The sequence below is a fragment of the Amblyomma maculatum genome, chromosome 6 (genome assembly GCF_055883805.1).
Source record: "Amblyomma maculatum isolate TAMU_Amacu chromosome 6, ASM5588380v1, whole genome shotgun sequence".
Taxonomy (NCBI): Eukaryota; Metazoa; Arthropoda; class Arachnida; order Ixodida; family Ixodidae; genus Amblyomma; species Amblyomma maculatum.
The window spans coordinates 11,492,456-11,519,327 of NC_139349.1; the positions used below are offsets into that span (position 1 = coordinate 11,492,456).

At 47.9% G+C, this 26,872-nt stretch overlaps 1 protein-coding gene across 3 annotated transcripts in view; it reads right to left on the reverse strand.

Moving 5' to 3' along the window:
• Positions 1-1,025: 1,025 nt before the first annotated feature.
• LOC146185073 (uncharacterized) overlaps positions 1,026-26,872 on the reverse strand; it is a 91,962-nt gene continuing 66,115 nt past the window's right edge. For all 3 annotated transcript variants that reach the window (XM_084606054.1, XM_084606056.1, XM_084606055.1), the window contains 3 exons: positions 9,027-9,550; positions 7,820-8,164; positions 1,026-6,761 (listed from right to left, as the gene is read on the reverse strand). In XM_084606054.1, the coding sequence (XP_084462180.1) occupies positions 6,305-6,761; positions 7,820-8,164; positions 9,027-9,550 (1,326 nt within the window). In that variant the 3' untranslated portion in view covers positions 1,026-6,304. The remainder of the gene's footprint in view (positions 6,762-7,819; positions 8,165-9,026; positions 9,551-26,872) is intronic.

The following is a 26,872-nucleotide window of genomic DNA, read 5'->3' on the forward strand; positions in this document are numbered from 1 at the left end:
CAAAAGCCAGTGAAAACTACAAAGAAACCATACACATATTGTTGCTAAATTGTTTTCCTCCACAGCCTAGCTTTTTTTTTTTTTTTTTTTTTCAAGTATGTTGTGTGCTTTGACCAATGACTGAAGAACGACGGACGCACGGAGGTGAAGGCGAGTTGAGCCGATGCCGAAATCACATACGTATGGTGTCACTCACTAACAGCTGAAAACAGAACCATTTTAGCGCAGAATCCCTTTCGACATTGAGTATTGATGTTTCAGCAGCCAGTAATATTTTGACGTGAACACACTGCGACAAAATACGAGCTCAAATTCTCGGGTGACACCAGGTGGCAGCGCCTTTACCAGCGCCTGCTCCGGAGAGCGACTGCTAGCCGTGCACCGCGTAGCTGGAGCCATGGTCGAAACACGAGAGTAGGAGCGGTGGCGCAGGAGGAAGAGAGAGAAGATGGCGCTACTTGTAGTTGTTTTCAGAGGTTTACACAAGACCACATGGCATGGCCGAGTTGGCAGGCGCTCCTTCTAATTTGGGATGGAGAGTTAAGATGGAAATCGAATCCTTCGGGACCCTTGGATGCAGAGTCAGACAAGCTATTCCTAGGGCACACAGGCACGTTCGTATACGGTTCTACAAGTGAGGATCTACATCTACGTCGGGTGACCTCCCACGTAATGTGGTAGCTTATGAATGTATGCAAATGAATACGTGTTAGATAACAAAGGCACAAAATAAGGGATCAGTGATTAAGCGAATAGCAAACTCCACGCAAATGCGAATCCTGAGTGCCCCCCCCCCCTCCCCCTTTTTTTTTAAATTTTCTCCGGCTGTATCCTACACAAGCGATTTTTCTTTTTAGATATTCGGTTTGATGTTTGCCCTCAGGCTCGCCAAGGTTTCTGATCATTGTTTTTGCCTGATTCTGTCACGAATGGGAGCTAAAAGCATTTCCATGTTTGAAGCTCTTTCTGCTGATATCAGCCTCGTAACAAGAATGCCAAGGTAAGAAATGTGACAAATTCTAGACTCGCTTTTTGCGCATGAACATGCGCTCCCTTTATTCACACGGAAAAGCTGTGCAGCTACTTGGACAAAAGGCACAGCGTTGTGCACGGTGTTACGACACGCGTGAGCGGATAAAATGGGTAAAATGAAACATGTATACATATCTATGTACAGACAGCGGCAAGGTTTACGTTCGCCGAACGAACTTGACGCTCATGGCACAGAGGTAAAAAGGACACTAAAATGCGACAAGCTCTTCACCGGCGTTCGGCCTGTACAACTATAAACAACAAACAGCGTCTTCCACCAACTTTCGGCAAAAAAGGGCAGTCCTAATGAACACACAGGTATCAAAGTAAATATACGTGTCAACCACCAACGCCTATACAACATCAAGAACACAACAAGGAAGTAAGTACGCGCAACCGTTTTTGATAAAAACAAAGTCGCTCATGAACAGATGTGCGATGCAACACTTCGCGCAGCTTAATCTCAAAATTTCAAATTTAATCCTGCGATTAGTGCCATGTTCAATGTAATACAATTGTGGCGATAAGTATCATACTTGTTGGCAGTATTTAATTTCCGGTTCATTCAGGGAGGAATGGGAGCAAGTTCAAAGCGACGCATTCCCACATGCTCGCACAACTGAACCGCTTTGCTCACGATGCTATTCGTGAAAAACATTGCTGTGTAATATGCTGTCGTTCCGAGTGGCATGACGGCCATCAGATGATGTCTCGTTCCTCATGCTCACCAAATCTACGGTAGCGTGCCGTTAAACATGTACGAACGCAGGTCACGAGACAAGATGAAAGTAGACAAAGAGATGCGGCTCATGTCGCTACACTTTCTGGGTCTGCACTGCTTTTGCGCTCACGAAGCCTACTGATAGAAGAAGTGTGCATATCTTATTCTCTTCGCAACCGCTAGGCGACAACAGCAGCGCAGGAACCTAAGTAAGGACCGGAAGCTGCGCAGGTCTAGCGCGAAGTTAGTTGTATAATTTGACAAGGTATGACCTTAGCACTGCGTTCATCAAATCGAGGAGTGTCTGAACGCGGCTCTAACCGAGTTATGTCCGTGCTGGCTTTTTCAAATACAATGGTTGCTTCTACCATGAATGAAGAAAGTGTTTTCTCGGTGTCGCGATTCAGCAGGTCTAGGTGTAGCACAGATCACTGCAAACGTGGTTACAGTGTAAAAAACGTGGAAGCCTAATGCCATATCCCAAGGGACTGACGCCACACGTCTCATCTGTATGCACTGTAGACTCAAATTATAGGCGTTCAAGTATTAGTAGTCTTAGCTTTTTTTTTTTTTTTTTGCGGGTTAATTTTTCTGTCTTTCTCTTTCCCATTTTCTCTATCTCGCATTATTTTAATTTTTTATTTGGCATATAGGTAATATGTGCAATGCGGTCACATATTTGATACACCTGCGGCAGTACAATAAACAAGGCAGATTATATGAACACACAAACGCAAAAGAAAACGAGCGTTATTCCTAGCACTGCACATTTGTAGAGGACTAGACCTGAGTCGATCTTCCAATCTTCGAATGCTGAAACCTCATTTCGCTCACTCGAAATGCGGGCCTTCAGCCAACACGTAACATGCAGAGCTTGTAGGAACATTCAAAAACCCTGACTCCGAGATGGCGCTCTACGGAAGCCGCTGCGAACACCGAGGTCTACTCGTGAATGAATGTGAAGGGGATCAATAAAGTGTCGCGCATCGAACGACCTCGAGGTGCAAAGGTAACTATCAGAACTCAACAAAGCATTCGTAATAATAAAACTAAGAAAAATAACCTAACGGAATAAAACAACGCTAAAGACATTTCAATAGATCCAGAAGGAATCTAGAAATGCTTCCTACAAAGAAGAAGAAAAAAAATAACGTGCGAGGTGAAATCCACCTCAGTTGTATTCCTGAGGTTTCCTTTGGTCGTATAAAAGAACGCTCTGGCACTCTTTGATTGACGTTGAAATGACTAGAATGTGAATGGCTAGTGGAAATAATGCCTTTCCTTGACTTCAGCAAACCACTGAGCGAGTTTCTCACCGGACTATCAAAGAAAAGGAAACTTGACTGGTGTATGGCTTCCGAAAACGCTCACAGGCTTCAGATTTTGTGGGCCTCGTCTGCAACGTGCGTGGCTAACACTAAGGGACTGTGGGACTTGAGTCGTGAGCATATTATCGGTTGTGAATGCACTGACATACGAAAATTAATAAGGAAAGTCAGATTATCACTACTTATTACTTACTGTACATTTAATTGCGCTTGCAACGGCATTATTTTGAAGACGAAAACAAGAAAGGTAAAAGCGAAATGGTCATAACTCCAAACCGAGCAATAATATTTTTTTTTTTCTGACTTCTATTTAGGTACGATCCAGCAAACAATCACTGGCTGAATCGCGATGCATTTAACGAGCCTCTTCAACCGTTTTTCACGCAAGAACTGTCTACTGAGACAATGTATATGACATCAAACACCTATATGACTTATTGTACACAAGCTTTCCTTGAAAGCGGATATGTACCGCTTTGCCTTACTACTGCAGTTTATTAGAATCGAGTACTTGAAAAATGCTGCGGAAACAAAGTGGCAAAGGCTTTGAAATAGCTTCACAATACAATGCCCTTTTGAAATGAGGCTACCTCATATTCGCAGGCGTCTCATAATGCAAACAATTAATCTGAAATCGGTAGCGCGCTCAGCGAGATTCTGAGAGCGCTAAAGCCAGTGCGGGGGAAAATACAGCTTAATGCAAAAATTTCTGCCAGAGCAGTATGTTAAGCCTTCATTCCGCCTGTTTCTTCAACAAATAAAAAGCAATAAGAACAGAAAAATGGCACCGAGAATTGGGAATAATTTACATAAAGCCTCTAAACATTGATCCAGTCCATGGCAAGAAAATGACCAAATAGAGAATCGGAGAGATCAATTATAGCTTGAATACATAAGTACATGAACGCACCTTTCTCCACCTATTCACTCTCTCGTTGTGGAGTGGAAGATTAAAAACTCTTGATACGGTAAGTATTGGAACGGGGAAAGAAAAACAGGGTGACACACAATTCGAAGGGAAAGACAAACGGTACAGCAAAAAAGAAAGAAACGAATGTACTCAAGCAGACTGAGTCGAAATAGTGGTGAAAATGCACCCATGCTTTCTCCTCAGTGCACCGCAACATCGTGGCAGACAGCATTTAAACATTAGCACCGACCCATTGGCCGCACGCTGTCTACATGAGCGCACTTACGGTATATTGTTACAAATTTTCTATCTCATAGGATGCAGTGATGGTGCCTGTGACTACAGTTTTGATCACCTAAGCATGCACTTGCCTAGAAAGATGTGAAACTATGGTGTTGTCTGAATTAGACAATGCCCTAGAGTGCTTGACACTGCATCACATGTCTTCAACCACAGGCAAGGACCCCGAGTAGATTTTCGCGGGGATCGACCGCGGACTTTGGTAAAACACGGTCGGATTTCGACTTCGAGGAACTAATGCTGCTGTGCTACCGGACAGCTCATACGAACAAAAGAGGCGTCGTTCGCTCGCCACGCCCATCTTTGCATTTTTTTTTTCGTCGCGCTTGTAATCTTGACTCATATTACGACTGCAGTAATCAGCGAATGGATGCTGGACTGGGCGAGTCAGCCTGGAACCATTATTTTGGTGTACCTATACCGAGCGGTGATAATACAAAGTGAAAACTGCATTGAACTAACTCAAGCTCAGCTTCAATTCTCCAGAGGCTTGCGCCAGAAGCGCGGGCCATTAGAGAGCTTTATCCAAACGGAGTAGCGCGAGCCGCTAGAGAGTATTAGCATAACGGAGGCGGAATAGCGCAGACACATTTGGGGCTAGCCTGTGGCTTGCTGCGTATGAGCAATGGCCCATCTGTCGACTGCATATACACAGTAGGCACACCACCGGTCCGGTATGCGCTCATATGCATGATATACAGAAACAAAGCGAGAAAGGGGGAGAAAGGCTTGGAGAAGAAACGAAAGGGCCTCCGCGCCAGCTCTGGCGACAAGGCTGGGTGGGAAAGCTTCCTTAGACGACCTTCGCACGGGGGGCAGACTGAAAGGCAAAGCAGCTTGTTCGTCGGCACTCTACCCTCTCTTCAACTTTCAAAACTTGTGGCAAGTTTTGAAAGTTGAAGAGAGGATAGAGTGCCGACGAACAAGCTGCGGTAAGTTTAATGCCGACACTGGCCATGTTGCAGATTTTGCCGGTGTTTTTCTGGCGCTAAAATATGGCCAGTACTGCGATGTTGTTTAATTTTCGCTGTCTTGTCTGAACGCGCGAATAAAAATATGGTAGGCAATTATGTCCCTCGGTAACAGTTGCCAAGTGCCATTCAAAAGGTATGTTAAATTTTTCTCTGGCTCCTTCTCAAAAATGTGCACCAGCCACTGCGCAATAAATTTCTTGCAATGCGAAAGGCGTGCACATGACAACGTCTTCAACCAGGGACAGTCCTAACATAAAACGAAATCAGCGCAGTATACTGATTTTCCGTTTTCTAAATGCTAAGAAACATCGGATGCAGCGACAATTTACGCCGCGAAAAAAAAAGGAGGTTTTGTACAGCCTCGGTAGAGTGCCAAAATAGTGCTAAGCTTCGCACGGAGCCTCTACACCTGCGATTATACGTTCTCATTTAAAAACATCCATGACGTAAGCAAAAGGCACTTTCACTGCATTGTTAAGGCAAGCATCAATGAAATCGCTAAAGTATATCTAGCAGTACTGAGCAGGTAGAACGTTCAAGGAACTAAAGCTGCAGAAACACCGAACACATTTTTCGTTTTTGCGATCTGCGTACATGGATGGATGGATGTTACGGGAATAATGCCTGTGTAAAGCTAAACACACTGAGAGCTCAGTACAAATACTGCACTCGCTAACTGGAAACGCAGTTTCATTTCATAGCAGCAGAACTCGTATCAGTACCGAGTTTCTGTGCCGCATGCACCAGTGTCTGTAGAATGCCGATCTTGAGGCAGATGTTGCTGACTTCAGCAGCCGTGATGTTATACTGTTGAGGACAAGCGCTTTCCAGACGCCGCAAGTAAACGGTCACGCAGCACAGCTTCTTAGCAAACTTGGAGATTTCACCGCATCACAATTGCCGCAAAAATTTACAGAAGAAAGCCAGTCACGCTGGCGGGAAGCAAGCAGCACCGTGGTCCAACCACCTGCACAGCAGGCGTTTGTTCGTTCGTACATTCAGGGACAAAAACAAATAATTCCACGAGAGAGACGCATCTTCAGTCTAGAATGGACACAAACGTCCAGAAGACGTCTGCGGCGCACTTGCGCACTTTGGCCGAGGTGGACTTGCGTGTCCTCGCCATGGTCTGGCTCCTGAGTCGGCCGTTGGCTGGAGCGCTCTGTTCTGTATCAGCCGATGGCGACGACGGTGGCAAGGGCAGCCGCGCAGGCAACGAGGGCCGCTGCTTCAGCGCGAGGTTTGTCCTGAGCGCCGGCGTCAGCTGATCCGTTCCGATGCGGCCGTCCATGAAGTCGAGCACGAGAGCCACCTCGTTGTCGTCCAGCAGGGCGGGCGTGTGTCGGAACTGGTCGCGGTCTAGACGGAAGTGGCGCACCAAGTAGGCGGCATCGCCCAGAGCTCGCCGTTTCAGGGCGGCGCTGGGGGCCTCGCCCCGGCGACGGCACTCCGCGGCCGCCCAGCGGTCCGCACCCTCTGCCGCTGTCATCTCGGACCTACGAGAGGAGGTCAGTGACAAGTGGGCTTGTAGCTCGCCGTATTTACCCACAAATGAAAAAATAATGCAGTGTTGCGTCTGCTTAAAGATATGGCATTCCCCCAAAATGATGTATAGGACGGTCAAGCGCACCACAAGGGATTGAAACTATTAAGATAGACAACCACAGCGGCGTCCACCACAAGTGGTCTATTAACCATCTTTTCTTGAAACTTTTGGCACATGTCTGCCAGGGGACAAGTTTATCGAATACGAATCAACAGGCACAATGTACCAAGGTTATCGCCTCATTTCAAGCCTAGAAACAGGGAAAGCATTTTGCTAGACACCCGATTTACCAGCTAGGAGTATATTTGCATGTCCCCATCTTCGATCTACCTTGTGCTAAATATAAAGCGTTTTTCTGCAACCTCAAAATCCTTCAGAGCGAGATTAGTGCACATTAGGCAGGACAGCAAAAAGATATTTAACAATTGACGTATGTACGTGTGCAAGACTGTTCGAGACACTCTGCTGTGAGTCGAAACCCAGTGACATGCGTTATTTGATAGCAGCCTCTGATACATATTTGATATAAAGGAGCTGCCGTATTTTTTGCTGTCTTCGTGCAAGAGAAACTCAAGGAACGAGGTACTCTCATAAAAAAGCTTATCGGGTAGGATTCTCACGATCAATGCCCAAAGACTGAGCTCATGCTGGCTTGCACCGAGACATCTCAAAACATCCCAAATTACGGGCCATGAATCCGCCCCGAAAGACACGCGCGATACCACAGCTCACAATCAGACCAACTCATCCGGTTGGTCTCTGTCGAGTCGCACTTGGGAGTGTATGTGGCCGATCGTTTTCCTCCGACCACATTTTCTTGTCTTCCTTCTCTTTCTCTTTCCAACATAAACGATGTCATCAGATAAGAGCGGAGAGCGTACACAATAAAAACATTTCCCTGCCTACGTTCAGGTCAAATCCTGCATCGCGCGACCAGGTATCCTTCAGTCTGGCCATTTACGTGATTCCAGAGCGGGGGCGCACGATCGCGGGATTTAGAGCCCGCACCTGAGCCACAGGGTGTCTCGAGAAAGCACGAGGCCGACCAGCTCGCGGGGCAGGCGCTCAAACTCGGCACCAGCAAGCAGCCGCTCGGCGTGCCGGTCCACCACGTCCAGGCAGCGGGCGCGTGTCTCGTTCAGCAGGTTCTGCTGCAGGTCCATGGCAGCTCCGCCGCCGGACACCTCGCAGAGCCGAGTGAGCGCCGAGAGCGCAGACTCCCTGTCCACGTGGTTGCCCACGTAGCGCAGGCACACGCTCAGGAGGCCCGGCACGGCGAACGCGTGCGAGACCCGCAGCAGCTCCAGTGCCGAGGGCACGTCCTCCAGGGGCACGTCCCGGCCGTACAGGGAGCTGAGCAGAGGAACCGAGTCCGTCAGCAACTGAAGGAACAGATCGCACGTGTCGATGACGTCATGCGCGCAGTCTAAACGTCGCCTCCCATTGGGATTGCGTGGTAAATGCAGCCGTTGTCAGAAGCACTCCCACTTTCCGCCCTCAAAAATCTTGGTTTTGACCTATACAGTACAACTCGTTTTCGATCGCCAGAGTCCAAACTCCTTGGGCAAAAGGAACTCGAGGTATCACTCTTCCATAACTTTGGAGTTTCGGTGGGTCCAGAGAGCCTGATGAGACCACGACTACGAAGACAACCCCGAGGCCCGTATATTTTTGACTGAAACTATGGTCGCTCATAGTCTTTTATCCAGATAAGCGCACCGGAAAACAAGATAGGTTTGGCCGTTCAACAGGTCACGCATCTGGCCCCGCCGCTTGAGTAGACTGGCGTACACTCGTTGGCGCTATCCTCTCGCTTCCGAGCTGTCTCCTGCATACTTGATTCACTTGAGCAGTCAATCGGACTTCGCACTCAAATCGCGGCAACATCAGGTGACAACGCCGAATACCTGCCATTTACCTTTCAAGGCGCAGTTTTGCGTGACGGCGACACAACGGGCGCTGTGCACGCAAAATGTTGAAGTGCGGGACCAGCGCATCACTCATAATAGGTATCGCGAAGGCAGCTTGGCTAACAATTGGAAAAACAATGCCCGAACTTCTAGTTAAGTGAGTCGTATATCTGACAAAATAGCAACGAAACACTTGTTCCATTACAAAGTGGTTAAATAATATCGAAGGCACAACATGTGAAGTTCAAGAATCAATTTAAAATAACTGTTGAAATGTGAATAAGAGGCAAAAAGCTCCTACTCACAGGATCATTTTTTCGAAGATATTTGGATCATCCCAGATGACGCGGAGAGTCCTGGTCGGCTGCTGAACTACTGAGGAACCAATTTCTGTACCGTCGCACGCTGCTGGACCGTCGCATTCGCGAGTGCTCCGCCCAAGCAGGTCTTCGAGCACGGCGCTGTGCTTGAGGGCGGCGGCATGCACCTGGAAGGAGCGCGTGTCACCCGTCTCTGGCCCCACCACCAGTCGCACGTCGGGCGGCTCGACAAGCCGCAGCACGTCTGCAGAAGCCACTGCGGGTAACGGCGGGGCGGACGGCCTCAGGGGTCCCTCCAGGAACCAGGATCGGTCGCCGTTGACGTTCGACGGCGGGTACGACGCGCAGCAACACACCAGAGGGTCGGTCTGCGTGCAGCGGTTCCTCGCGGGCACGGTCCGACGGGAAGCGGCCATAGCTGAGGCCGAGGAGGAGGCAAAGGAGCTACCGGCCGAGCGGCCGCCGTGAGACCGATCACCCGAACCGCGACGCCTGCTGCTCGCCCGGCCCTGCAAGAAGAATGAGGGAAGGGGAAGTGGGAACTTAGTTTTTGGCCATTACGAAACAGCGAAGGCAAAAGCTTCTCCGGCTACATCATATGAATGCCCTATAGTCGAATACAAATCGAGAACGAATCACTCTCCAGACCTCTCCAGTCGTGAAATAACTGAGACTGCGGAGCATGCACTAGTGACGTGCACAGCACGTGAACACGAAGGACTAACGGATTCTAACGGTCGCTCTCTCGATGCATTTCAATGACAGAAGGTCGCTCTAGATGGACTTACTGCGAAGCGTTTGACCGGAAAGTTGAAAAGTTCTCCAGGCAATTCGGGTGTTTTCATGTGCTTTTTGAGCAGCAAAGTCTTGCGATTGTGATGCCAACAAATTTGCCTGCGTACGTTTTGCCCCTATCTTCTGCTAACATCGTCAGCCATCACGAACCTTTTTCTTTTCTTCTCTTCGCCAGCTCATAACAGCCCGCCAAATATTCAGCCTTCCGCTCTATCTATCTGCCCTGCCAATCAATAAATTAATTGATCTAATGACGAGACGGCAGGTACTGATTGTCATGACATTGCGGCTAACCCGTGGTGAATCATCTTTGCGCCTTCCCGCCCCCTGTGATGTCACGCTAGTATGTGCAAGAAAATTAGCCAAGACTTCATGACAATCGGGCGACGAGATTAGCGGTATAGACCTCCCTTGAGGGTCATCTGCAGGTTCGTTCTTGAGTTGTATCTGACTAGAAGCGAAATGAATTAACATGATACAGTAAATAACAGTACGTTTTACCACGGCCGGACTGAATGCAGCGCGCGTTCTTTTCTTACGGCCTGCGAATGGGGGTAATTACCGTCTTCGGTCGCAGCTTGGAGGAGGGCGCTGCAGCTCTGACCCTGCGCCGCCGCCGCCCGCGCTCCGTAAAGCACTCCGAGCGCTGCAGCATCGAATTTGAGAGGATTTAGGGCTCGTTACGATTGGCCAGCATGAGAGAGCAGATTTGCAGAAATCTTTTATCCTTGACTTAGTATCAGGAAATGAACCCACTACGAGCTGCTGCACTAGCAAGCTGCGACATGAACAACCGCGCGACGCATTTCTGGCAAGTTTTGCTAATTTTTGCGTCTAATTGACAGAATAACTTAAATGCAATACTTATTGCGATCCGTCGCCCATTAAAAATGATTTTTTTCGTGTTGCGCAGTAAATTGGATGTGTGCGTGCGTGCGTGCGCGCTCGTATATCGGGACCGGGTTCCCCAGTAGTAACCGCTACGGCCGGCTATAGCTGCATACCGCTACACGGTAAAGGTTCCGAACTAAATAACGAAGATCAAAATCTTTGACATATGTTTTATGTACAGTAACAAACTTTATAACAATAATGATCCCCAATGAAATGTGGCACTGTCTGCCATCTTGCTTAAAGTTATGTAAATTATGAAACACTATTGACATATTAATGCTCTTAAATGCCAAACACACGTGCTAAGTTATCGACTCGCTCCTTTCATGTGAAAAAAAGAAGTAAATTATCACAAAAGCAGGAGTAGCTCTAGCTCACGGAATGTAAGACCTGGAAATGTTTCCTTGAAGGCTTGTGAACATAGTTAGCTGACTTGTCCTTTTTGTCAGTGACGCCTTTCGTGTAATTAATGAGGTGTATATTTACGAATTTCTCAGCAATTAAGCACCATTCAAGTTGCGGCTCGATTAATGTCTGAAGCACCTCAAGAATATTTGTCCAGGGCAAGTGCACTAAAGCATTTTTAAAAGAAATGCACGTCAGTCCAAAAGCGCCAACAGCTCCGGCTTAGGATACCAAAGTCCACTTGTCTTGCCTCTCCAGAGGCTTGAAAATTGGATCACTCCAATTACTGGTCGTGACAAGCAGAGTGCAGACACCCAAGGATACGTGAAAGCAAACACGCCACGAGGCGGCTGTGACTAACTACATGCGCTGCCGGTAGGAGTACTCTTATAGCAAGTCGCCAGAAGTGATGATGATAATGACTGAGGATGAGATGAGGATGTTGAATGCGTCATTTGCCCGAATGGGCTGGGCTCGAGGCGAGAACTTTCATTATTGTGACAACGTCTTAATAAGGCCATCAAAGTAAAGCAAGTGTAATTAGCGTCTTACAAATAACATACATATTCGCATGGTGATAAATACCGAACTTCATATAGGCGCTGAACACCAACTGCAGGTGAATGTTTTCGCTTTTTAAGCGACCCCGAAGTATATGCACACTTTTCGAAATTTCTGAACATATCTCTCGAAACCTGCCCACAGGAGACTTTCGAGCATTGTACAAGAAAACGATCGAGTCAGAAAAGCAGTGCTGTGCCAGGACCGGATTTATGGGTAACTCCTGTTGGGCCGCTCTGGGAGTAATCCATTTCTTTTTTTTCATAGTTCCCCTATGTAAATAAGGAAAACAACTCCTGATATTTCAGCGCCCATGGTTGAGATTTGTAATCTTGGATCATCCTGAATCTCATTCGATTTTGCCACGGTTTGGACCTGCAGATAAAGGCGTTGTCTTCGAACTTCTAAACTTTCTTTTCTTGTAATAAGAGCACCCCTGGGTAGTTTGTAACATTTATTGCGGGGAGGGAGGAGGAAGGGGTTTAAGTCAACCCCTGCACTATATAAGTATTGAGCAAAAATAGGAACTCCGATGTTCATCATAAAAAAAAAAACACAATAGTACATGCAAAACGTTCGGCAAGTTCTAGGAAAAAGCGCAAGATGACCGGTCTCCGGATGTCCGAAAACGACGTCCATGAAATCGAAAAATCAAAGCCCTATTGAAAGCGCGCGTTGTTTCACCCATCCCCGCCGGTTTCTCATCCCCCACAGGTTGCCGTAATGAGGCGATCGACGAGATTGCGTGAGCGCGCGGGGCTGGGAAACAATTCCGACCCGCTGCCCTTTCATCTGCAGTGCGCCACAAGAGAAAGAGAATGGCACAAGGGAGAGAGGTATAGGGCTCTTTACTTAACGCGGAGTCGGCAAAGAGAAGGTAACCGTCGGGGAAAAGGGGAGAGAAGGAGAGGAGGAGGCATCCTGTAGACCACTTCGGAGCGGCGGAACATCTGGCGGCGGTTAAGATTGCGCCACCGGCAGAGATTTGCTCGTTCCCCGCACGCACTCGACACTCTCGTCCGTTCGCCTTCTGCCGCCGCCTCGCGCACAAAAAAGAGGCGGAAATCTGAAGGGCGAGCTCCTTCGGCCAGCGGTAGGAAAGGCGTGCAGGCACTCTCGTAAATAAAGATCATTCCAGTTTCGGCCGAAAGGCGAGGCCGTGTTTAAACACACTCGGTGTCATACAAAAGAGCCTAGGGCCGAAATCTTTAGCTGTCTCACGTGCCCGCTGACGTTTGTGGGCTCCAGCGCTTTATAATGAAGCGAGCTTAAAAAAAAAAAAAAAGTAGTCGAGATTAAGCCAGAGCTCGGATTGCCTGCACTTGGTCTTGACCTTTTAGCGAGTTCGCTCCGCCATAAGGCGCTGCACACAAAAGGCGACCAGTCCAAACCACTAACTACGCGAGCTTGACCTCAGACCCTATAAAAGGTGCGGAGCTCCTTCTCTATAACTGACTTGAAGAGCGCCTACTTGGTTGTACACAACGTTCAAGGAGAATTACGTGAAATTATGTTCACTTATTTTTATCAAGGCGCATTGCAAGAGGTTCGATGATGCTTTGTATGCGGCACCTGCCCCCCCCCCCCCCCCCCCCCCTCCACCCCCGCCCCTACACCTCACATCTACGATTAGCTTGCATATATCGATTCCACGCCGAATGCAAATATGCGGTGAAATAACGTTTTCTCGTCTGCATCCTGCAATCCAAACCTCTGAGAGCGAATGTGCATTTTGAAAGGCGAAGCCGAGCTGCACTGCGCGCGAACTATAAGCTGTTTATCAGCAATATTGTTTTCTTCGTATACTGCAGCATACGTGCTGATATATAAGCGGAAATAGACATCAAATTTAATAGCCTGCCTATTGTATAGTTCGTGCACAACGTAACCTGCCCCATTCATGCGCCATTTTTTGTCTGCATTGTTCTTGAGCGTCAACAGAGCGCGTGGTAACTTCGATGCTTCCATCCACACCCGGCCTGCCTCGACCGTTGAGCGAACCTGTGAACGTCACACCTACAGGAAGTAGTCGAGTAAGAGCGTAAAGAGACACGTTTACATACCGCGGAGCAAAATAAATAAGTTCGGAATGAAAACACGCCGACGTACGTCTGGACAGCTGCACTGTTTTGTTATTTCCGACAGCCGACACCGCCGTGGGAGCGTCCGCGGATGGATGGATGCGCGGATGCATCCGATGAATCCGAGAAGCGTGTGCGCCTGCGTCGCTGCCTGCGCGCCGTACGCCGGATGCGCTCTCGCGAGCTGCCTCATTCGACGCATTCTGCACGGAAGTTATTTTCCTTTCTGTACGCATTCTCACCAGTCCCGTCTTTTAGCGCTGCTCAGATGTCTCCTTGACGGAAATTATCGTCTCTCGAATGGCACGAGAAATGCGGTAGGCTTTCATACTAGTTAAAGCTAGATTGCAAAGAAAAAAGCTGTCAGCATTCTCAGCTGCACCGAAATTCCATTCCTAGAGTAATCAGATCACATTCGGATTCACGCCACGAAATGCGGCGCATTTGATCAATTTTGTGCGGGTTAACGCTTAATCTACAAAGGTCACAGTGGACGCCTAATTACAGTCTATCGGCCGACGCCCGTATCACGGCCTCTCCTAGTTTGAGTAAATATGAAAATATTGACAAGCAGCACGGGAGAGCGTCTAATTGTGATTTCCACTCCAGAACTCATTCGTCTCACCACGAGGACGAGACACGCCGTTTATCTTCCCACGCGCACGGGAGTCCGTCCGATCGCTTCCTTTTCCGGGACCGGGCCGATGTGCTTTAAATTCCCACCTGGCAGCCGCAGAACGCCGCCCAGTAAACAGCAAGGCGAGCACGAGCAGCCGCCTGCCGTGCTGCTGGCGTGGGGTCGATCGACCCTGCAGCCTCGCTGGCACCGCATACGCGCAGACAACACCGCTGGAGCACAGAACGAGAGGGGAGGAACCGCTGAGGTTGTTGTACCTGGCGGCCGAGGTCACTGTCTTAGAAGAGCGGCAACTGCCCCCCTCTGTGGCGGCTTCGTTTCAGTATTTTGTACGTGCAGAGGGGATTCCAAGAAAAACCGATCGGCCCACACGGAGTCGTTTGGAATGATTTGGATTACTCTGACACTGGAGCAAGAGCGATGCGATGCCTTTACAGTTGCGGAACTAAAAGAAAGTTCAAGGGTTTCGCGTAAACAAGGGGCTGGTTTGGATGATTTCGAAGACTGGGACGCTGCAGATGAGCGTACACTCGCAATAGATAGACGGTGTCGTAAGTCTGGACCCTACTGTCAGCCCCTATTTCCACTGTTCAGCGTCAGATATGATCGTCAGTAGTGGTTACAGTGTTGGCTTACAATATTCAATGTCCCTTCGGTTCTTCATCCCTTATCACTAATAGCCTCTACCTCTAGTGCATGTCCTTAACGGCTAGCGCACTTGACCAAAAGTACACAACAACGCTTGGAACTACCGCTAGACGACGTCCGAACTAGTATATCAAAATATCTTGACAAGCCTTTTCGCGAAGGCAGATAGGGATACTCGCAAAAAGCAACTTTGTGTGGAGAACCTTATTATTTGAGCGCAAGCCGGTCCCACCAATAGGAATTGATATTCCGGCTTACAGCCGCTTCATATTTTGAGGCAGTCGTCCAAAGCCACCGCTTAACCCAGTTTACAGAATATATTCGCCCTGCTACGAAGTAGCTCTAAATCACTCAGCATTGCCTGACGTCTGAGGAGTAATCGGCCTGCCACTGGGAAAGCTTCTAGCACAACGAAAAAACATGGGGGACAGCTGATGAACGGGACAAATGCTTGTCCCGTTCATATGTTGACTTTATTTTTGGTGCTACAGGCTTTCCCAAATGACATAAAGAACCAAATCGCCCAGGAAAAAGCTTTACTAAGTAATCGGTATTTTCACCATCTCTGAACGCTGAGCACGTGCATACACGTAAAGTAACTTCACATTGTCTAACTTAGGTTGCCCACTTAGAAACTGTTGGTTTCATTCAATCGTTCATAGTTCCTCTTTAGTTTATGACTTCCATTTCATGAATATCTTCACTTTAAACAAAATCCAGGCGCTATACAGAACCGCCTAGACGTCAGTGGAAGGGATCTTGCGATGTCGTACTTTTCTAAGCCAGCGTTAAATTTCGCTCATCTTAGTTTTCGCTTTCCCCATCTCTGGTTAGTTTTTTTCGTCGTGTCCTATGATTTATGCGATGGGAAGCCATCTTCGAGTAATGCAAAGCTGCCCACAATATAAGCAGAGTTTCCTCCTCGACTCCTGCGCTGTACTCGTGTGAGGAACTGCGCACATAGCAGCTCAGCGTGTTACACCGACTGAGACGTATGTCGTTTGTCACGGTCTCCCGTCGGGGGCAAGAAGCTTTCCTGGAACACAGGGCTTTGTGTCCAACGCGACCCCGACACCCCTCGCTCTCCCTCTCTCATCGAGTACTTAGCATGCATAAGTTTGTGGCAAGAAAAAGCAAGCAGGATGACAAACGAAACCTTGCGGATGTAATTACAGAGATTTAACACAGCGCGATCCGTTACCGTGATCTGCTTTCGCAGAGGATCAGTTGCGCCTGCGCGGAGGCAGTGGGCCTTTAGTGGCCATCTGCGCATGCGCAGATGGTATTTCGGGGAACCTTGGTCCACAGTAGGTGATCGCGCCGGGCTAAATCTCTCTTTTGCCGGCTGCCTGTACATTCAGAGCATTTTGAAAGACTGTTACTGTCCGCAGGTATCTCCCTAAGAAACGCCGTTTCATTTCTGCCCCTCAGTTATGAAAAAGAAGGTAAAGCTTTCGAATTATATAACACGAATGACAGCTCAGTTACAACGCCGGTATCATAACGCTTTCGCCTGGGCAAGAACGAAGCGTGAATGCCATTGTTTCCTATCCGCTTGCGGAAATGAAGCGCGCGTGCGCGAAAAACGGCGTGGCGACCGCGAGGTTCCAGCGACAGAGACAGCGCATCAGTGAGTGCGCGCCTCATTCAGAACCGTGCGCGACGGAGAGTTAGTGATGTGATGAGGTCAGATTTCCTTCCCAATATGAACAATGAAGCCCAGCTTTGAAATAAAAATGTAAGAATATGCAGTCCCGCCTGCTTCCATAATACGGCAAGAAGAAACCGGCGCGACAGACAAGAGAAGGAAGTGCCGCCGCAACTCTACCTTCCTAACTTAATTATTTGAAGGAAAGTATGGACTTCACTTTGCTTTTACAAACTCCCGCGTATGCCATCATGTGGCGTTGTTAACAGTGCCCACGGCGCATTCTAGTCTACATCGTATGTGGTTAAGGCGCGACGTGAGCGTGTTACCGCTCTTGCCATCGGAACGTTTTTGGCCCGACCCCGTTCATTTCCAAGTGTTTCGTAATCTGCGACATCGCGGGACGCGTCGACTTCACGCTGGGCGAAAAACATCGGCCGCCGGTGAGAGTACCGTTGTGTACGTTTCACGTACGTGCAGGCGCAGGAAAAGAAAGCAAGGAAATGAACAAAAGTCTGTTTGAAGGATGCCTGCCCCGGTGATTAGAAAGCGACTTCGAAAAAGGCGCGAAGTTGGTCGACCGTTGACAGAACGGGTTCTGGAAAGAAGGACAGGGTTAAGCAGCAGCAATAAGAGCAATTCCACAAAAGAAAAAAAATTAGGAGAGAGAGAGAGAGAGAGAGAGAGAGGGGGGGGGGGGGGGGGGGGCTGCTCGAGTCGTGGAGATAGGGTTCGTCACGACATCCGGTGCCTGCGCGCGGCGAGTTCTGCTGGGACGTGCCCGTTCGCTGTCGTTGCGCCTGTAACACGCGCTAAGGCACCGAGCAGCTGCCGACGGCAAGCACTCTTCTCGACGCAGACTTTGTCACCGCCGCTGGAAACCGACCGCAGCAGGACAGCGGTTGCGTGCGAGGGCTATCTTTGAGTCGCCTTCCTGCTGTGCCAGCGTCGGACGGCGAGTGACCGACGATGGAACGAAGAGCTAAAGGCCCCGAAGCTGGAGCTTCATAAAAGCATAATTGTAAAAATGCACTGCAATGAAGGGCGTGGAAAGATAATAGTTCGACCGCCATGACACGTTCTTAATGAAATGCGAGAAACTAACTGCCCAGAGGTACAGATGACGTCGACTGCCCTTCGCCCTGCCTACAATAATCATATATGTAATCAATACAGCCAAGTGGTTGGCCAATGTTCTGGCCATTGTATGACTGTCGTAACTGGTCAAAGCAGGGTAGCCGGTCAGCAGTTCTTATTCGGGAGTCGTTCGTCGGGCGCCACACGCATATTCGTTATCGTTGAGAACATATACTAATATTTACGCTGAAATCGGAGCCACGCCTCTCGCTGCGAGTTCACTGCTGGGGTGTCTACTTAGCATAATAAAGGCTCTTTTTCAATAACCTTGTATTACATTGTTTATTATATCTGTGAGGTTCAAATTCCAACATCCTTTTTACACGTGGGGCGATGAGTGACAGGACAGTAAAAGTCTCCTGATTAATTTAGGCCGCCTGGCGGTTCTTTACGTGTGCTGACATCGCACAGCATATATGGACTTTTTCGAATATAGGCTCCATCGAAATACGACCGGCACAGCCGGTATTTGATCTCTCGATTCTGGAGGTCAGTAGCCATACGCCAAAACAACTGCATAGAGGCACCATGGTTGATCTTTTCCGATGACTATATTCACTTAACATCTGCCCCTTATTAGGCACGTTAAAATGGTCGATTCCCTTTTCAGGCGTATTTACTCTTGCGTATGCGAATACGCAAGATATGTTGCTGTAATGAGTGGAACCTATACTAAATCTCAGCTTCGTAGGTCCGCGATAAATCTAGAAAAAAAAAAGTACCACTTAGCAGCAGACCTGGAGCCGTATCCTCATTGTGCTCGCAAAGGTTGACATAAGTGTTCTTTTTCTGTCCGTTTACGAGTGGATACGTGCACTTCTTGCCTTCCCGTCGTTCAACGCAGAGATGGAAAAGGCACTTGCACGCAAACCTGAGATCACGGAGGTTTGTTGCTAGCATTTCGAGTGTGAGGCCACGACTCCATGGTGTGTAAGCTAAGGCCTGTCACTACTTCACAGCTTGCACTTGGCCCCGCTTGAAGCGCAAGGATACCGCTGTGTTCAAAGTTAAATGTGGAACGAGGGCAAACTCTGAAAGAAAGAAAAGAAAGCACAACAGCACCCTGAAAGCGAGCGAGTACCCGAAATCAGCATGCCACGAGCTATGCTTTGGAGAAGAAGCGAGAACAAGGGCTGCTGCACACTGCAGTCTGCGATCATGATTAACGTACGCATGAGCATGTAATCTACGCTCGAGAACGATGGCGAGCGCTGTTCCTTATATGCCGAAGGAGGCATTCGGTTCCACAGCATCGTTCGCTAGCAATGATACATAGTGTGTGTCCCGTGTCCCTACCTTCTGAGTGCGTCTGCCTTGCACCCTAGCCACAATGTTCGAATATAGTAACCAACTAGCCCGATTAAGAGCACTGGCGCTGTAATCAATCACGTTACTTAAAAAAAAAAAAAAATTACTCGCCCTGTGTTACATGTGTGCTCTCGGTATAAGCGCTTACGTTAGCTATTGCTCCGGTCCACGACGGCAGAGATTCATCACTTCCACCCGAGAGCTGTTTCTTGGAGAACGGACTAAAGCTGCACCAATATTTGTACGGTCAACCTTTCCGCCACGACATTCTGCACAAAGCATGTGCATCAATGATAACTACTGAGCGCTGTCTCACTGACCACAGACACCGGTCATTGGCGAAACGCCTGCCTCAATATTCCGGTCACGGGGGCCACCACCTCTCATCGAACGAGGATGTCGGGAATGCGGGGGGTCGCATAACGTCGGCAATGCGGTGCCTAGCGTGGAGCCTCGCGGTGATTGGCTCTCTTCTCACCGCACAGATCAAACACACGCTGCACTCACTCCGCCGGTTCAAGGACTAAGTATCATCTGCATGATGGGGAACGAGCTGAACGTGCGGCGGGCTGAGGCCGGACGCCGCACCTGCTTGCTCTTCCGCACAAATTATTGCGGCAACAAAGACATTTTGCTCTCTCTAGCAATGGGGATAGCGCTCGTTATGAAAAACAATTACCTCATATAACGATATCAAAGCGGTTGGCTGCTCTTCTGACCTTTTTTAATGAAGCAATTAAAGGCACTATTTTGAGAGAGTAACAGTGTGACATGTTTTTCTTGCGTAATTCGCCATTCTCTTCTTCGTCTTCTCGTTATTCTTCCATAACGCTTTGCTTTCCATCCATTTATGCACGGCTCAATATGGCCTCACGCTATACTGTTCGTGATGCATCGATACTGAGGCCGTAAAAAAGTGCACGAGCAGAGGTAATACACCGGACAAGCGCTTCCATTCTCTTGGGAAACATTCCCAGTGGCCGCTATTTGCATCGTTCGCCCTATCTGAGTTTCTTCAATATGCAGTAGAGATGGTAAGGTTGCGAAATAGTAGCTTGGTGGTTTATTCGGGTCTTTCTTACGAGAAGCGTTTGAACATGATCTCTTATTGTTCTCCTATGAAATGGAAGTGTTCACGACGTTGATACTGGAATAGTTGTAGAGGCAGGAGCAAATGCGATAAACAGAATAGAAAAGAGGCGCACTTCGAGTAAATAAATCATCAGCTACAACGGTGCTGCTGAAGCAACCAGCAAGTAATATGGTATATCATCAAGAGTTTTGTAAGAGTAGTTCAAATCTGCCGCCTTCAGATTGAACATGCAGTGATGTTTTATATCGTTATTGTTCCTCCTTAGGAGCAAGGGTCATATGACTAGTTCGTGCCCTTTCTGGCCGAACAATCCACTCCAAGGGCTCCACGCTCCCGTTTAGAGACGATTGTCTACTGCCAGATATATTTCGAGCACTATATAGCCGTTTTATGAGCTATAATCAAGGACCTGTTTGTCTGCAAGAGGAATTACACAGAATAACCACTATTTTTCCTGTTTATACCTTCGAATGAACGCAAGTATCCTACTAACTTCCTTTGAGGGGCGACATACGCGGCTAATGAGGTTAACGCGAACCTTTGTCTCTTCTCATTCGAGTGACTGCATATCGTTTACGCTGGTAACGTTAGATAAACGCGCAGTAAAGACACAGTACTATAGTAAAGTGCTTACGGAAATAATCAATCCTCGCTCTCTTCGTAACTGCACCCCCTTAACGTGGCCAAGAAAACGTAGCGGACAAAGACTGAACTACCAGACCTTTCCGGCCGTAAGCCGAAGAAAATAGGAAAGGAAACAGTCGCATGCAACGTTAACGTAACAGAGACTGTGAAGATGGCCGTACATTACAGTACGCAATCCTGTACAACCTCCATCCGCGGAAACATGCGCTTTCGAGTCGTACGTCGTGTACAGTCATTAATTAATTAATTAGTCAGATGTTTAGTCTATCACCACACACAGCGATAGCATTAAAAGCACTATTCTAAAAAGAAAAAAAAAAGATCTTTTAGCTTAAGATCGCTGAATCGAATTCCGGTTGCGGCAGCCAGAAATTAAAAAAAACTGAATGCTATGAGTCGGTGCGTGTTAAAGAACCTCGGGTGGTCAAAGCTAGTATGATGCTTTCGAGCGTCAAATACTACATAATAATGAACAAAAAGAAAGGGAGAAAATGTGTTGCCCACGGTTGGCTCCTGTCTGACCTTCGCTGTTATCTCTGCTATCTCGTTATTGTCGGCCACCCTTCCATTTCTCCGACATATTGCGGGCTTTACGTCCGAGCATCCGTTCAGCGCATGGAGGCCTTACAGAGATGCGGGGAGGGAATCGCGAAGTGCTGATACTCCTTCCATCGGAAGCTGTCGGAGGAAAAGGGTTGGCGCCTGTGCGGCGTTGCGTGCGAATGCAGTCCGATATCTGCGTCCGCCACGCTGATGCTCTCGGCAAAAAGGCGTTCCGTGTTTACTTCCTGTCGATACGCAGCGCCGAAACAAGAGACAAGCGAAAAATATTACAGAAGCCCGGCTATGTATCCGCTTTCAGTACCGGTCACAGAAAATGACACGCGTTCTTCAGCAGATGGCGGGTAGGAGTCTTGCACTGCGTCAGCCTATCAGAACACAGCGGTATGACATCGATGAACGTAGTATAAAGTGCTAACGATACCCATTTGTCATCAATAGAAGCAGATCACTGCATTTTTCTCTACAGTACATGCGGAAAATATGACGCATGGCATGAGGCGGCTGTTAAAAGCACTGCCTGGAGTTTCCCTTTTTCAATGCAAAGCTTTCGTGCGCTCAGCTGAACTGACGCAGCTTCACAAAGGCACGCGCTTTCGAGGTTTAGACCCTCACCTTCACTCACTAATCATTCAACTATTTCAGGATGTTGTGTGATCGGTTCTATGGTTTCAACTGGCAAGGGCCCGTATATCGTTAATACCGCACGGCAAATACACACATCCTCGTATTTTCGTCGAGATTTTCTGCGTACTTCGATGCTGTGTGAGGCATTCGGAAGACCAGCAGGCGCGCGGACAGAATAGTACCTTGCAGACTGTGTGATTAAGTTTCGAGGTTTGAAAACGAAAACTGTTTGCTTAAAACGACGCCATAAACAAATTTAGTGTTTACAAAACCACATAATGAGTGTCTCAGTTGCTTCTAACTGTCATTTCTTGTCATTTTATTTATTTGCAAATTTACGCAACGTTGAACAGTCAGAAGGAGAACTAAACTCACTAAATGGCTAGACGCGTACGAATAGTGCCACCCGCGTCGCGCTCGTAACCCTTATCCTCTCTCACACAGCAATCCGTAAGCGCTCAACTGATTCGCACCGCGCGCTATACCACGCGTGGAACACCGCATTGACGCTATACCGAGCTCTAGGAGGTACAGGTACGGCTCGCTAGCCTTAAAGTAGATCTGGTTTGGATAGGAGCGAAGTTGGACTGACACTACAAGCAAGTCAAACTTTGCTGTTTAAGCTGTATTGACGGCAGCTCTGTGTGTGCAGCAGCACGAATTCGTGCGAGCCGATATGCCACACAGCGATTCTCGAAATAATATCCTCACATAGCTCAGCTTCGATAATATGATTTAAATGACAGGCCCGAACTTCAAATCCTGAGAGGCACATAACGAAGGATTGCGCGTGTCTAGTTTCATTGCTGTAATTTGTGCGTGAGACAGCAAAGGGGTAACGAAGTCTCCCTTTCTCCTTACTTGTTCTGGCTGACGACATACACAATTTACACGGCTCAAACAAACTAGCCCAGCAGCATACGCTCACGATAACCGCTGTTTATATCAGTGCCGGCGGGCTATGACGCAGAAAAGCTAAACACCGCTCTGTTGACTGGGTGTTCTCGATTTTGCTGCTGTTCTCTTCTTTTCTGGTTCTGGTTCGTGTTTTGTTTCACTTGCAGGTCTGGATGCTACCTTCTGGGGTTTTCCTTTTATTCTTCTTAAACCAGCGTGGACCACCTTTCGACACGGACCTCGTTTGTTTGTTTTTTTTTTTTGTTTTTTTTTAATACCTTCTATCGCTTTTAAAAAGTGTTTTTTTTTTTTTTTTATCTCGAGCTGCTGCTCGTTTTTATTTATTTTTAATTGGTTTAAGCCTGGCAAAGCTTTTGCTGGTCCGGGCTCCCCCTCAATTTTTTTATGTTTTTTTTTTCTTCTCACTTCGAGGGGACGAATAAAAAAATGGGTGTTCTCGCGAGCAGAACTCATTCGCAAAATGAATAATCTATGCAAGCACAGGACAATTTAGGCCGTGTCCCTAACACGTGTCAGGGCGTTTATTTTAGACGAGGTCGCTCGATATAATGGTATATTGGGCTTAATGTCATCAAGCTGCATTTGCTGGGCGCCGCAGAGGACTGTAGGTTACTTTCTATACTCTGATATATTTCTATATATTCTGATATATTTGAGCACACCCGCGACGGTGGTTCAGTGGATGTTACGGCATTCGGCGAGTGAACTGGTGGTGAGCAGGACCGAATAACGGGTGCGATGGTCGCATTTACGCAAAAGAAGGTCGTGCGTTGTGCACTGTCAGTGAACACTAGGCGATCCTAGATGGCCGAGCTCACTTGTCTCCACTACGGCGCTCTTCCTTCTCTTCCTCTGGTACCCATTCCATCATAACGCGATTCAGGTGTTTACGAGGGGTGGATCAGTTTCTGTGCCTTCGCATTAGTCACAAGAACTTGGCCCTGGCATTTTTTACCTGCACTGATTATGGCGAAGTAAATCGCCTCTCGATAGGCGATATATAAGGCGTTTGTTGGCGAACAAGGAACACTCCTGAGGAGTAAGCAGCTAGACATCCATGTAGAATTGTGCATTTGTGTGGCTAATCATAGCCGATTCAGAGACCTCGTAAAGAATTGTGGCCTGCTTCCTCTTTTAAGAATAAGATTACCGCCTGGTACTGATGGTGCGCGCTTGGCCCCTCTTTTGTCGCTGTCTGTTCTTCTTACAGTTCACTACTCAGTAATTAATGGCAAACCAACTATACCTGTTATATGGAATTTCTGTCTTTCGCACGGCGGTTGCTATGGAGAAACCGCAAAAGCCGCAGGCTCGGTGAGAAACGGCTCTGGGTTGTACGCGTATACCGACGAGATAGCATTGACAGCGATAACGGGACACGCGACTCACGCACGACACCGCCCTTCAGACCAGCCGCCGACTCCCTATGATGCAGCGAGATGGCTTTCCCCAGCGTTGTACAACATTTGAGCATTTGAGAGTGCCAGCCGGAGATAAGCTCGCTTATCGCGGCAAGCATTGAGCTTTGGTGGCGAACAATCTGCTGTCTCCTGCTCCGGACGCTATTCTGGGCGTGCACGCGGCATGGTTGCGCAACACGTGTGTCGGGCGACTTGTACCAGCGCGGTCGCCGTGACAACGACGACAATAACCCAGAACTACGCGCGGGTTTAATGCCCTCAGAGGGCGGCCGGGAAAAAGTGGCTGCCCCGAAACTGCCGGGCTCAACCTCCGTATACACTAGCGCTTTGTGGATTCGGCGGCACGAAAGGATGAGGATTGTATGCCTGTGAGAGAAGCGCACTCCCTTTGTACAGTAGTGATACGTACTACGTATATCTATACCTTTACGGGAACTACGTACGTGTGTGAATGAGCCCAGATGCGTGCACTGAGTATACATATTCCTCGTGCTCGATCGGACAGGATAACTAAAGTGAATTGGTGAAGGTCAGTCATTGGGTTCCGCAAGGATCCATACTTAGCCCTCAATTTTTTTAAAGATCTGTATTGATAACAGAATCTACCACGGACGAAATTCTAAACTCCTTCACTGTGTAGATGACATGGCTGAAATCATGTCCGGTGAATTCTTAAGGAAACTAAATAGCCATGATTCAAAATAAATGTCAGGTATAGTAGAAAAACTGCTGTCATCAGCAAACCAATGCCTGCAGAAAAGCAGCTGAGGGCTTTATATCCGTACCTATGGACTGCAGTATTTTATTCATTTCATGCGCATGCGCTACAGCATAATGAAAAGCACGACTGCAGGGGCAGCTAAGTATACAGAGTAACGATGGTAAAGATCAGTGAAGCAGCGCAGCCCACGAAACCAAGCCGCGCACTCAGATGGCACTGAAAGATCGAAGCGACGAACTCCTTCGTCTACTAACCCCTGCCCCTTCCTGACATCGGGCTCCCTGGACGCCTGCGAGCGGTACCGGAACTCCGGTGTCACCTCTTCCGGACAATAAAAAAAATTTCACCAGTACTTCTAGAATTTCGTGTTGCGTGACTGTAGAACTGTATGAGGCAGATCGGAGAGGTTCGGCATTTGTTTTCTTTTTTTTTTTTCAAATAGTCTTTTTGAGGTACAAAAATGGATTACGCGGTACAGTGTTGCCAATGGTGGCGAGCGTTAAAATAATTAGGTTTATTCCTATTAAATAGCAACCTGGCAAACCAATTTGCTATAATTCACTGATTAACTATACTACGGGTAGCAGGCACCTGGTAGCAAATAGATTTGTAGGTGGCCACTAACACTATAGTTATCGTTTTTCCCTATTTCCAAGGAGCTATTAAGCTCACCGAAGTTTGGCTGTTATCTACCCAACTATGATGGAAGCCTGCGGTGACCATCCCAGAACCTGAGGTACGTGCAACTCAGGGCGGTGAACTATAGGCTTTCGAAGTCGCCAAAAGACACTGTTTGACGGCCACATGAAGCCATCAAAAAGAAACAACAATGCAAACACGAGGACCAGTTGGTTGATCATACTGGGGAATACTGCGCTACTTGATAGGCAGGGACGCTTCATTCGTGTGTCGTCTTTCACTTGTCCCTGTCTATCAAGTAGCGCAGTATTTCCCAGCATCGAAGAGGTCCATTGATTATCTGACATACATGCGATTTTTTGACGGAAGTAAAGTTTTTATCCCTACCACCACGGAAGTCTGACAGTTGTAGCGCGATTGGAAAATCGCGCCGAGAGTGTGCGAAACGCCACCCTAAGGATGTGACTATGGCGCACGTGTCATGCTACCGTTTCTGTCCCTTCTCTCTCTCTGCTGTTCTTACCACAGCTCTGTACTCCAACAAAGGCGGGTCAGAGCATGGCACATGCACATACCACCGGCGGCGATTTTCGAACCATATGCCAAGTCGTGAAACTTCAATGGTCCGTAGACCCGAGGGTATTCGCTCTTTCGAAATTCCAACAACTGTAAGTCTATTGCTGGTGGGCAGCAAATCTTCAATTCTAGCCGAGCGCATATCTGCAATAAGTAAGACGTTAATTATCAGAAATTATTTAGCCATGGTTAACGAATGAAGTATTAATACTGCTTGGTTCAAATTTTTCTGACGTCCGCTAACACTGACAATATTGTGTCGCAAAATCCACCATTTTGCATCAAAAAGACTATACATAAAAAATAAATGGCGGGCGTCCTTGGCATAGTAGCAATATGAGGCTATTATGTGGCCCAAAAGTTAATCGTTACCGCCGTCGCTTGCAAGGTGGACTTTGAAGAAATGCCTTCTTTCAACGATTATTTCATGTCTGAGCTGCACCATGCCAATGAGGCGGGCTCTAGTGACGGGTTTCTTTCCAGGATACGAATTTTAATCCACCAAGTTCACGTAAG